We start from the raw sequence: 12,432 nt of genomic DNA on the forward strand, positions 1-12,432 counted from the left end.
TAAGGATGGACTTGTACTCCTTCCTTTCGCAGGAAGGCCGCGATGACCACCATTACTTTGGAGAAGGTCCGCAGAGCAGTAGCCAACCCGAAAGGGAGGGCTCTGAACTGGAAGTGTCGGCCCAGGACTGCAAAACGTAGAAAGCGTTGATGAGGAGGCCAGATGGGAATATGCAGGTACGCTTCCTTGATGTCCAAGGAAGCCAAGAACTCTCCTGCCTTCACTGCCGCTATAACAGAGCGGAGAGTCTCCATGCGAAAGTGCCGCACTTTCAAGGCCCGATTGACCCCTTTGAGGTCGAGGATAGGCCGGACAGAACCTCCTTTCTTTGGTACCACAAAGTAAATGGAGTAACGTCCCTTGCCAATCTGACTTTCTGGCACCGGAACGACCGCACCCAGGCGTATCAGGTTGTCCAAGGTCTGCTGCACTGCCACAGCTTTGACCGGAGACTTGCAGGGGGAGAGTACAAACCCGTCTCTTAAGGGTCGGCAGAACTCTAACTTGTAGCCGTCTCTGATGACTTCCAGCACCCAAGCGTCTGAAGTTACTCTGGTCCACTCGCCCAGAAATGAGGACAGGCATCCTCCAATCTGCACTGGACCATGGACCAGGACCCCGTCATTGGGTACGAGACCCTGGGGGAGGACCGGAGGGCGTACCTCCGGGACGGCGGTCTCTGCGAAAGGAATGCTGCTTGGGGGAGAAGTTCCTTTTGAAGGAAGAGGGGGCAGAGGAGCCCGACTTGCCCGGGCGGTACCAATGGGCTTCCTGAAACTGTCCTCTGGAGATATCTGGGCGAGCACTGGCCCGAGCCCTGACCTCTGGTAACCTCTTGCCCTTAGACGTGCCGAGATCGGTCACGATTTTGTCCAGCTCAACCCCAAAGAGCAGCTTGCCTTTAAAAGGCAATCTAGCCAGGCGGGATTTAGAGGCGTGGTCCGCAGACCAATGTTTCAGCCAAAGCCAGCGCCGCGCAGAGACTGTCTGAGCCATGCCTTTAGCCGAGGCTCTCAAGACATCATACAGTAAGTCTGCCAAATAAGCCAAGCCCGATTCCAGGGCCGGCCAGTCAGCCCTCAAGGAAGGATCCGAGGGGGAAGCCCGCTGCACAATCGTCAGGCACGCCCTGGCCACGTAGGAGCCACAAACTGAGGCCTGCAAACTTAAGGCAGCCGCCTCGAAGGACGACCTTAAGGCCGCCTCCAATCTTCTGTCTTGGGCGTCCTTTAGGGCCGTGCCACCTTCCACCGGCAACGCCGTTTTCTTAGTCACCGCAGTGATTAAAGAATCCACGGTAGGCCAAAGAAAGGCCTCACGTTCACCTTCAGGCAAAGGATAGAGGCGGGACATAGCCCTAGCCACTTTGAGGCTCGCTTCCGGGACATCCCATTGAGCCGAAATTAAGGTGTGCATGGCATCATGCACGTGGAAGGTTCTAGGCGGGCGCTTCGTCCCCAGCATAATGGCGGAGCCAACAGGGGCTGAGGGAGAGACGTCCTCCGGAGAGGAAATCTTTAAAATGCTCATGGCCTGCATTAACAGGTTGGGCAAATCCTCTGAGCGAAAGATCCGTGCTGCAGAGGGGTCATCCGCTCCATCCGAGCGGGAATCCGTCTCCTCCAAGGAATCCCCAAAGGACCGTTGGGAGAACTCAGATACGCTGCCCTCATCTACATCAGAGGAAACAGAGTCCTCTAAGGCCTGGGAATCCACCCGAGGGCGTTTACTTCCGGGGGCCTCAACCCCTTTATCGGATAAAGGAGAAGGGGCAGCGTTCTGCATAAGGAAGGCCTGATGCAGCAGCAAAATAAACTCGGGGGAGAAACCCCCCAGACTGTGCACTTCAGCAGTCTGGGCCACAGCCCTAGACGCACCCTCAACCGGCGCTCGCAAGAGCGGGGGAGAAACATGCTGCGCATCCAAGATGGCGTCCGGCGCGACACTCCGCGAAGGAGCCGCGTGGGAAGAACGGCGCTTACCTTTAGCCGCTTTTTTGCCGTCAGGCATGAACGTCTCCCAGCTCAAGGGCGGCCCAAGAAGAAGCCGTCCGAGCAGAGTGGCCGGCCAAGATGGCGGAGGTGAGCAGCGGGGGATGGGCGTTTATGGCGGGAAAAACCGCCGCACTGGAGGAAGACCCGGGACACTGACCGGCCTCCGAACTGACACCCAACAAGGGCGAATCAGACTTTAATACCCCCGCTTCCCCGCTAGGAGCGCACACGCGGTCCGGGGAGCGATTCTTCGCGCCCTCGCCCTCCGACGCCATAGGCCACGTGGAGATCAATCGGGGAACCCCCTGCCCGCTATAAAAAAGGTAAAAATTACCTGCTTCTCGCTCCGAGCTGTAACGACCTGGTGTCCCAGTGAGTAGCTGCAATAAACGTTTAAATAAACGTCGAAATAAACGCCTTTAAGGACGTCCAAAATTTTTTTTTTTTTTTAACGGAGCCAGCGGGAGGGGGGAGAAAAGGAGGGACCTGGCGCCACCAGGTTTGACTTGCTCAAGAAGAGCCCTCAACCCCAGGCACTCAACAAAACCTAAAAATTAGGCTTGGAGGCCTAGCCAGAGCTGCTGCTGTGTGTGACCACCACCTGCTGAGATAGAGAACATACTGAGGAGTTTCCGGCAGCACATGACCACATATAGGGAGGCAAAAGTTTGCTCTCTATCTCCACCTGCTGGTAGATGGACACAACCCAGCAGTCTATGGATTGATCAGCATGATGATATGGAATGGTTATTAATGGTAGATATATTCCATCTTCCTAGTTCAATAACTTATAAATATGTGATACTTAAAGATCAATGTTTTAAAAGCATTCTAAAATCTAATGAATGTATTCTTGTTAATACCATGTTGACCTTAGCTCTGAAAGTAATTTTTCCGCATTGGAAGACCTTATAGCAAGTTACCTATCAAGAATGGTGGAACTTATTGTTTATGTATTTATTTTGCTGCATTTGTATCCCACATTTTCCCACCTCTTTGCAGGCTCAATGCCACAATGACAATTGTCATTAACGGAATGAGAGGAACAGAGTATTGTTACAATTAAAGGTACATAAAATATCAAGAAAATTAGAGGTAGAGAAATAGCTAATACATATCAGGTATGCAAAATGTATAGCGTTAAATAATAACCAAATAAAGTAGCCAAATTAAGGAGTTCAATGTTGTTCAAACTTATAATTATGAAACATAGTTTGCTAAAAAATAATTTTGTTTTGCTTTGCATGAAAAAAAATGGTTTCCAATTATATCTTAGTTTTAAAATGTCTAGTGTAAAATGTTGCACTTATCTATTTGCCGTATTTCGTGTAACTTATGGCTTATGCATGAATCATATTTTGCTATATATCCTCTTTTTTTCTCTCTCCTTCTTGGATTCTTAATCAAAATTGTTCAATGATTCTTGTTTCATGACTGTTAATTCTTGTTTTACTCTTGTAAAGAAAATTAATAAAAATACTAAGACAAAAAAAAAAGAATCTCCTGAAAAGCTCTGGAAAAGGCTATTTGGTTTGCCACTCTTAGAATGCTGTCACCCAGTTGTGCGATAGGTATATTGCTTGTCATATGAGAAAGATGTTGCTGGCTGTGCTAGAAACTCAGACAGAGCCAAATGAGAAATGGCTTTATTTTGGGGCAATCTGAATGACATAAGGTATAAATAGATTGTATTGTGGCACTAAATCCAAACCACTTGTAAACTACTGACCTTACATTTTTCCAGCTGCCGCACTTGCACTATAAGATCTTCTATTTCACTGTTCTTCTGTGCCACCATAGATTGCAAGCGCTCCAGTTGCTCATGGTTAACTTGAGAACTTTTCATCCTCAGCAAGCTTGCAATCTGTACCTATAATGAAAAGACAGAATTACCAAGTTTTTAGAAGCAGGATCACAATCATTGCATCATTTCTTCTGCCCCAAATCTGTGAACTTGGTTCCTATTGATATAAGTTACTTACTTGTAATAGATGTTCTCTGAGGACAATAGGATACACAGTTTAACACGGGGGTGACATTGTCCCGAAGGAACCCATGTGAGCAACCATTTGGGAAAGCTGCACTGCATATCTTACTGTCTGCCACTGTTGTGCAGAACCTAGCCAGTTGAGTTTCTAGCTTAAATAATACAACTCCAAAGGGGAGGAGTGAGAGTATGTAAGAATATGTATCCTGCTACAGGTAAGTAACTCTATTTTCTCCAAGGACATGCAGGATACAATAGGCTTACATGTGGGACTCCCTTTTAACAAAGAACAGTGAATAACAACTTTGGCCTCACAATAGAGGAACTGAATAATAATTTTTTAAGGCAGTCTGGAACTAAAATAACTAGGTCTAAGGAGTTAAAGTTGAATTCTAGATCCTAAGTAGATTCTGAAGGACTGTCTGGCCAAACTAACTGTTGCGCTGGGAGTCCTGTTCCAAACAACAGTGAGATGTGAAAGTGTGGACCAAAGACCACATATCGCAGCTGCGCAATACTAAGGATGGGACGGTGGGAGCGTTCCACCCTGGATGCACAAGTTCTTCGCCGCTTGCTTTCTGTGATGTGCAGAAGCGGTAATAAAGCAAAGTGAAGCCACGGGGCCTTCCCTCTCATTTGCACTGCTGCACTCTGCCAGTTCCAATTCCACCCACCCGTAAAGTCACTTTCTGTTTTTGAGGGGCAGGACTGGAACTGGCAGAGCTTGCAGCAGCGCAGGCAAGAGGGAAGGACCCACAGCTTCACTATGCCTTATTACCGCTGCTGCACATTGTGGGAAGCAGCGGGGAGAAAAGAGGTGTGATGTTGGATTGGGGGCAGGGGAGGGGAGGAAAGTGTAGACATGCTTGCCGAGAGGGGTGGGGGGGGGGGGCAGTGGGATGCTCGTCATGGGCCAGACAGTAGGGTAACAAAGGGGAGTGATGGGGAAATGATGGACTAGGATCGGGAAGGAAGATAGCAGCTTAGGAGAGGGAGAAAGAGAAAGGAGATGCTGGGAGAGGGTGGAGAGAATTGTGGATACAATGAAGAGGGAGAATAGAGGCACAGAGGACAGATAACGAGACAAAGGAGGATGCTGGATACTGTGGGAAGTAAAAAGGAAGGGGGGATGATTGGGGGTGGGAAAGATGTTAAGGAGGCAGAGACCAGATACTAAGGTACCAGATATAAGAGGAGAGTACGGAGCTAAGGGGAGGATGCTGGATAAAAGTTGGGAGGGAGAGAGAGGAACAGATGCTCAAATCAAGGAAGGATGGAAAGAAAGGAAATACGCTTGTTCACGAGAAGGAGAGATGGTATACATCGGGGCAGTAGAATGACAGTAGGAAAATGCCGGATTGGGATGGGGTATACAGGGGGTACTGGAAAGGGATGGGAAAAGAAGCAGGCTTAGATGAGGGAGAGGGAAGATGCTGGATCTGGTCAAGAGGAAAAAGGGACACAGAACTGGGATGCTGAAAATAGTAAGTTGTAGGGTTGACAGGAAATACTGGATGCGGACATGGTGGGGGGAGAAGTCAGAAGACAATGGAGAGATGCTGGACATGGAGGGGAATATGGACTGAGGGGGAATGCTGCATGTGGGGGGGGGGATAGGGAAAAAAGATGCAGGACATGAGGACAGAAGTAGAGTGATGGGGAAATGCTGGATGGAGATGGAAAAACAAAGTTGAAGTGTGGCGTGGAAGGGAGAGAGAAAGGAGATGCTGGGCAGAGGAGGGAAAAGGAAAGAGAGGGATGCTGTACAGAGGGGAAGAGCAAGAAAGAGAGGAGGTGCTGGATAGATGGTAGGAAAGAGGGGAGATACTAGAAGGAGAAAAGAAAGGTGAGTGTTAGCAAAACAAAAAAAAAAAAGGAAATCATAGGATAAGGGAGATAGAAAGCTGGAGGGAGATGCAGTAAACGAGAAAGTTTGAAGACTGGATAGTAAGAATGAATGAAATATGAGTAGATAAGAGAGGCAAAACAATGAATAGAAGAATATTGAAAATAAAAGATCAAAATGAGAGATGGATGTAACAGAGGAAGAGACACAAGGGATAGCAGATGGACTGCAGTCCCTGGAAAGAGAGTTAAGTCCAAGGAAAGCAGAATCTGCAGACTGGGACAAGCATGAATAAAATGGCCAGACAACAAAGGTAGAATAAAGAATTTTATTTTCAACTTAGAAAATGGAAACTGTCACTTTTAAAGTAAGAATTTACATCTGCTTTTTGAACACTATAGCAGGTAGTAGTTGTAGTAGATTCATGGCTATAAACTGAACAAAGACAAGACTTAACCACTTTGGTTGAGTTATTCTGAGAAGCCTGTTCCCAAAACGTTAGTCTTGCGAGATGGTTTATCGTTGAAATATGAGTGAATTTCTTTTTTTTTTTTTTTTTTTTTTTGTAGATTGAGGTATAGATCTTTTTATTTGAGGTAAGAGAAGAGGGCTGTTTACAGTAAGGGGGGGGATTGTAGACCGGGTTATTGTACATCTTTCTTTTTTTAAATTATATTTTTATTAAAGATTTAGCCTTACATAAAATGCAAAAGTAAACACATAATCAAACAAAACCCCCCTTTAAAAAAAAAAAAAAAATTCGTTATTAAAAGGCAATACCTGGAGACAAATTACAGAGTTACACAAGTTCAAGTTCAAGGCGTGCTATGTGGCTCCTGACAAAAAAGGTCTAAACGAGCCCAGGTCTTCAAAACAGACCTAATATTTCGGCGTCTATGAGCCAAAATTATTTCATATTTTCTGATGAGTGAATTTCTAACGTCCTGGGAATACTCTTACTTACAACATTGTCCTTTGAACCACAGGTTAACTATATTGTGAACACTGCTTTTCTAAAACTGCATCAACTTCATAGTATCCACCCTTTGTTTGCTGAGGTACATTTTCAGTTATTGGTCCAGGCTACTGTCTTTATCACACTTAGATTATTGTAACAGCTTTTATTCAACTATTATGGCTAAACTTCAGACTAAGCTTGATGCTACACAATACTGAAGAAATTGATTCTTCATTTAAATAAATTTGACACGACTACTCCTGCTCTAATTCACCTACACTGGTTACCTTTGTAGGCCCACATTAGCTTTAAGCTAGAATGTATGATTTATAGAATTTTTGAGGGGACCAATTCAGAATACTTGGTTTAGATCTTCTACAGCTGGCAACTCTAATATATTTCCCTTCAGTGCTGGGAATTTACTATAAGAAGGTACTAGAAAACTCAGTCTGTCATCAGGCTATTTATATATGGTCCTCTTTACCAAAAGAATTAAGAACACTGAATTCATCTCTCTCTTTTTGTAAATGTTTAAAGATATATTTAAGAAATATTTAATGTAAAATTTTCTTTATTTTATTGTTATCTGCTTTGAACCACGTAGGGGAGCTGGTGGAATAAAAATGTCATTACATTACAATATTTTGCAGAATGCTATTTCTGTGGTGTTGCACTAAATGCAGTGTGATTTCATGGGATTTCACTTTATTTTTTGTCTTCCGATTTCTGGTAAGGTCTGTCTGTGTTCAGAGTGTGTGACCAAGGCCAGGCATGCTGTTAGATGGCGTTTCTATATAAGGATCTGTAATAACACAGTTTCTTCAGTCACATTGATATTCCAGATCCCAGTGAAATATTTATGGTTCCATCTTTTTCTAGGTCAGGTCATTGCTGTGCTACTTCTGTAAGTCAGTGCCATTATGGTATAGTAGATTTGCTATAGGTCTTGAGTGATTTTTGTAAGGTTTCTATTACAGGTTCTTCACAGGGTTTATGTTGCTGTTACTGAGATTACTCCAAAATCAGATTTTTATTTATTTATGGAGGGTTCCTTAATCTGTATTAGGTAAGGGAAAAGGGGGAAAGGGAATGGGACTTGATATACCGCATTTCTGTGGTTTTTGCAACTACATTCAAAGTGGTTTACATAGCACCCCCCCCCCCCCCCCCCCCACTCTCTCCTCAATCACTGGCTGACTACTTACGCGACAAGGTTCAAAAGATCAACCTTGAGTTCACTACCAAGCCATCTCCTCCCCTTCACCCTTCAACCCTCTCCCTCAACCAACCAACCCTGGCCTCTTTCTCCTCCTTCCCTGATATCACCAAGGAGGAAATCCACCACCTGTTCCTCTGATCCCATCCCCACCAACTTACTTAACACCATCTCTCATACTATCACCCCCTCCATCTGTCATATCCTCAACCTCTCTCTCTCCACTGCGACTGTCCCTGACACTTTCAAGCACGCCGTAGTCACACCTGTCCTCAAGAAACCATCACTTGACCCTATCTGTCCCTCCAACTACCGCCCCATCTCCCTCCTACCCTTCCTCTCCAAAATACTTGAGCGTGCCGTTCACAGCCGCTGCCTTGATTTTCTCTCCTCTCAGACCATCCTCGATCCGCTTCAATCCGGTTTTCGCCCTCTACACTCGACAGAAACAGCACTCTCTAAAGTCTGCAATGACCTGTTCCTTGCCAAATCCAGAGGCCACTATTCCATCCTCATCCTCCTCGATCTATCTGCCGCTTTTGACACTGTCAATCATGACTTACTTCTTGCCACACTGTCCTCATTTGGGTTCCAGGGCTCTGTCCTCTCCTGGTTCACCTCCTATCTCTCCCACCATACCTTCAGATTACACTCTCATGGATCCTCCTCCACCCCCATCCCGCTTTCTGTTGGAGTTCCCCAGGGATCTGTACTTGGACCCCTTTTTTCAATTTACATCTCTTCCTTCGCTCTCGATCTCAGTTGATAACACACTCATCCACCCTGTCTCATCTGCCCGCAACCTCGGAGTCATCTTCGACTCCTCCCTCTCCTTCTCTGTGCATATCCAGCAGACAGCCAAGACCTGTCGCTTCTTCCTCTTTAACATCAGCAAAATTCGCCCCTTCCTCTCTGAGCACACCACCCGAACTCTCATCCATGCTCTCATTATCTCTCGCCTTGACTACTGTAACCTACTCCTCACTGGCCTCCCACTTAACCACTTATCTCCCCTTCAATCCGTTCAGAACTCTGCTGCACGTCTTATATTCTGCCAGAACCGATATACTCATATCACCCCTCTCCTTAGGTCACTTCACTGGCTTCCAATCAGATACCGTATTCAGTTCAAGCATCTCCTTCTTACCTACAAATGCACTCAGTATGCAGCCCCTCAGTACCTCTCTACCCTCATCTCCCCTTACGTTCCCGCCCGCAACCTCCGCTCACAGGACAAATCCCTCCTCTCAGTACCCTTCTCCATCACCGCCAACTCCAGGCTCCGCCCATTCTGCCTCGCCTCACCCTATGCTTGGAATAAACTTCCTGAGCCCTTACGCCAAGCCCCCTCCCTACCCATCTTCAAATCCTTACTCAAAGCCCACCTCTTCAATGTTGCTTTCGGCACCTAACCTCTATACCTTTCAGGAAATCTAGACAGCCCCAATTTGATGACCCCTACTTGACTAACTGTACATTTGTCCTTTAGATTGTAAGCTCTTTGAGCAGAGACTGTCCTTCTATGTTGAATTGTACAGCGCTGCGTAACCCTAGTAGCGCTTTAGAAATGTTAAATAGTAGTAGTAGTAGCATAAAGCGAAGATACTTACCTGTAGCAAGTATTCTCTGAGGACAACAGGCGTTGCCTGTTAGAAAAAGTAGAATTAGAAAAGGTGCAGAGAAGGGCGACGAAAATGATAAAGGGGGTGGGATGACTTTCCTTATGATAAAAAGCTAAAGTGGCTGGGGCTCTTCAGCTTGAAAAAAAGATGGCTGAGGGGAGATATGATAGAGGTCTATAAAATAATGAGTGGAGTGGAACGGGTAGACGTGAAGTGTCTGTTTATGGTTTCCAAAAATACTAGGACTAGGGGGCATGCAATGAAGCTACAAAGTAGTAAATTTAAAACGAATCGGAGAACCTTTTTCTTATTTATTTATTTTATTGCTTTTGTATCCCACATTTTCCCACCTATTTGCGGGCTCAGTGTGGCTTACAACACATTGTAATGATGGAAGTACAATAAGTTATTACATGATTAAGGTTACATTATGAGGAGTTGAGTTGAAACAATGTCCAGGTATCGATAAGTGGAAAGAATAATAGTGAAGAGAAAAAGGCTGGGTGTGTTAGAATTATGGGGATAGGTGTAATAGGAGAATGTGTTAATGCGTTGCCAACAGTGTGTGTGGTCTTCATGTGCTTTGATCCTTTTGATAGATTTTTTTCAAAGAGATGAGTCTTTAGTAGTTTGCGGAAGTTGGTTAGTTCATAGGTCGTTCTTAGGTTTCGTGGTAGTTTGTTCCAGAATTGCGTGCTCATATAGGAAAAGGTTGATGCGTGCATCACTTTGTATTTTATGCCTTTGCAAGTTGGGAAGTGGAGGTTAAGGAAAGTTCTAGACGATCTTTTGGCATTTCTGGGTGGTAGGTCTATTAAGTCGGACATGTAGGCTGGGGCTTCACCATTAATGATTTTGTGGACTAGTGTGCATACTTTGAAAGTGATGCGTTCCTTGAGTGGGAGCCAGTGTAGCTTCTCTCGTAGTGGTTTCGCGCTTTCGTATTTTGGTTTCCCGAAGATGAGTCTGGCTGCTGTGTTCTGGGCTGTTTGAAGTTTCCTCAGTATTTGCTCTTTGCAGCCTGCATATAGTGAGTTGCAATAGTCAAGATGGCTGAGTACGAGTGATTGCACTAGGTTGCGGAAGACGGATCTTGGGAAGAAAGGTCTTATTCTCTTCAGTTTCCACATGGAGTAGAACATCTTTTTGGTTGTGTTGCTAGCGTGGGTTTCGAGTGTTAGATGGCGGTCGATAGTGACTCCAAGGATCTTTAGGGTTTCTGAGATTGGAAGGTTTAGGTTTGGTGTGTTTATTGCGGTGAATTCATTAGTGTTGTATTGGGAGGTGAGTATCAGGCATTGAGTTTTTTCTGCGTTCAATTTCAGTCGAAATGCATTAGCCCAGGTGTTCATGATTTGTAGGCTTTGGTTGATTTCGTTAAGGATCTCTTTAGTGTCCTGTTTGAAAGGGATATATATTGTTACGTCGTCAGCATATATGTATGGGTTGAGGTTGTGGTTTGATAGAAGTTTTGCCAAGGGTGTCATCATCAGATTGAAAATAGTTGGTGAAAGGGGTGATCCTTGAGGTACTCCACATTCTGGTGTCCATGCTGCAGATGTGGTTGAGTTTGATGTGACCTGGTATGAGCGCAAGGTTAGGAACCCTCTAAACCAATTTAGGACATTGCCTCCGATGCCAAAGTATTCAAGTATATGTAGTAGGATTTCGTGGTCGACCATATCAAAGGCACTTGACATGTCAAATTGTAGTAGGAGTATGTTGTTGCTGGTTGCAATCATTTGTTTGAATTTAGTCATCAGGGTAATTAATACTGTTTCTGTGCTGTGATTCGATCAGAATCCTGATTGGGCATCATGCAGTATGGAGAACTTGTTTAGATAGTTTGTGAGTTGTTTTGTTACGATCCCTTCGGTCATTTTGGTTATTAGTGGTATGGATGCTATTGGTCTATAATTAGTTATTTCGCTTGCACTTTTTTTGTGTCTTTGGGTATTGGAGTAAGTAGAATTTTTCCTTTTTCTTTTGGGAAGAGTCCGTTTTGTAGCATGGAGTTTATATGGTTCATTAGGTCTATTATGAATTGTTGAGGAGCTGATTTCATGAGGTTGTTTGGGCATACATCTAGTTTGCAGTAGGATTTGGCGAATCTTTTGAGTGTTTCAAAGATGAGGTCTTCTGATGTTAATTCAAATTCGGTCCAAGTTCTGTCTGCTGGGTATATTCCATCTTCTGGGTCTAGACAGTCTAGGAGTGTGGTGTACTCATTGGGGCTGGTGGGTATTTTCAGTCGTAGTTGTATAATTTTCTCTTCGAAGTATTTCGCAAGGTTGTCTACACTTGGTACGTCTTTGTTGTTGTTTGTAACTGGCTTGGTGTCTAGCAATTTATTCACGAGGTTGAAGAGTTTGTGTGTGTCTTTGTAGTTTGGTCCGATTATTGTTTTGTAATGTAGTCGTTTAGTTTGTTTTATGGTGTATTTGTATTTCCTCCGAAGTAGTTTCCAGGCAATTAGTGTTTGTTCATCTTTCTTATGTTTCAACGTTTTTTTATTAATGACAGTCCCAGACAAAATTTCTCATCCACATTTTGGATATACAATATCACAAACATGTGTAGGCAAACAATCAAAGCAAATTATTTCACACATTAAAATTGTAACAACGAACTTTCCTACTTAGGGTCACATAAGTTGTCTGTCACCTGATTTTCTCTATGGGTATACTTCAACCTGTCATCAGTTTTTATATATAAACCATTTTTCCCCCCTCCCTCCCCTCCCTACTGGTGTGAGAGTGGTCCTTAAACCCCTTCCCCTCCTTACCCTATCCTACCCATCCCTCCCTCC

General features: G+C 44.7%; 1 protein-coding gene across 6 annotated transcripts in view; it reads right to left on the bottom strand.

Moving 5' to 3' along the window:
• Window positions 1-12,432, bottom strand: part of SPDL1 (spindle apparatus coiled-coil protein 1) — a 347,822-nt gene that overhangs the window by 157,706 nt on the left and 177,684 nt on the right. For all 6 annotated transcript variants that reach the window (XM_030222480.1, XM_030222482.1, XM_030222476.1 and 3 more), the window contains one exon: window positions 3,724-3,864. In XM_030222480.1, coding sequence (XP_030078340.1) covers window positions 3,724-3,864 — 141 coding nt within the window. The remainder of the gene's footprint in view (window positions 1-3,723; window positions 3,865-12,432) is intronic.

Source organism: Microcaecilia unicolor, chromosome 13 (genome assembly GCF_901765095.1).
Source record: "Microcaecilia unicolor chromosome 13, aMicUni1.1, whole genome shotgun sequence".
NCBI classification, from domain to species: Eukaryota; Metazoa; Chordata; class Amphibia; order Gymnophiona; family Siphonopidae; genus Microcaecilia; species Microcaecilia unicolor.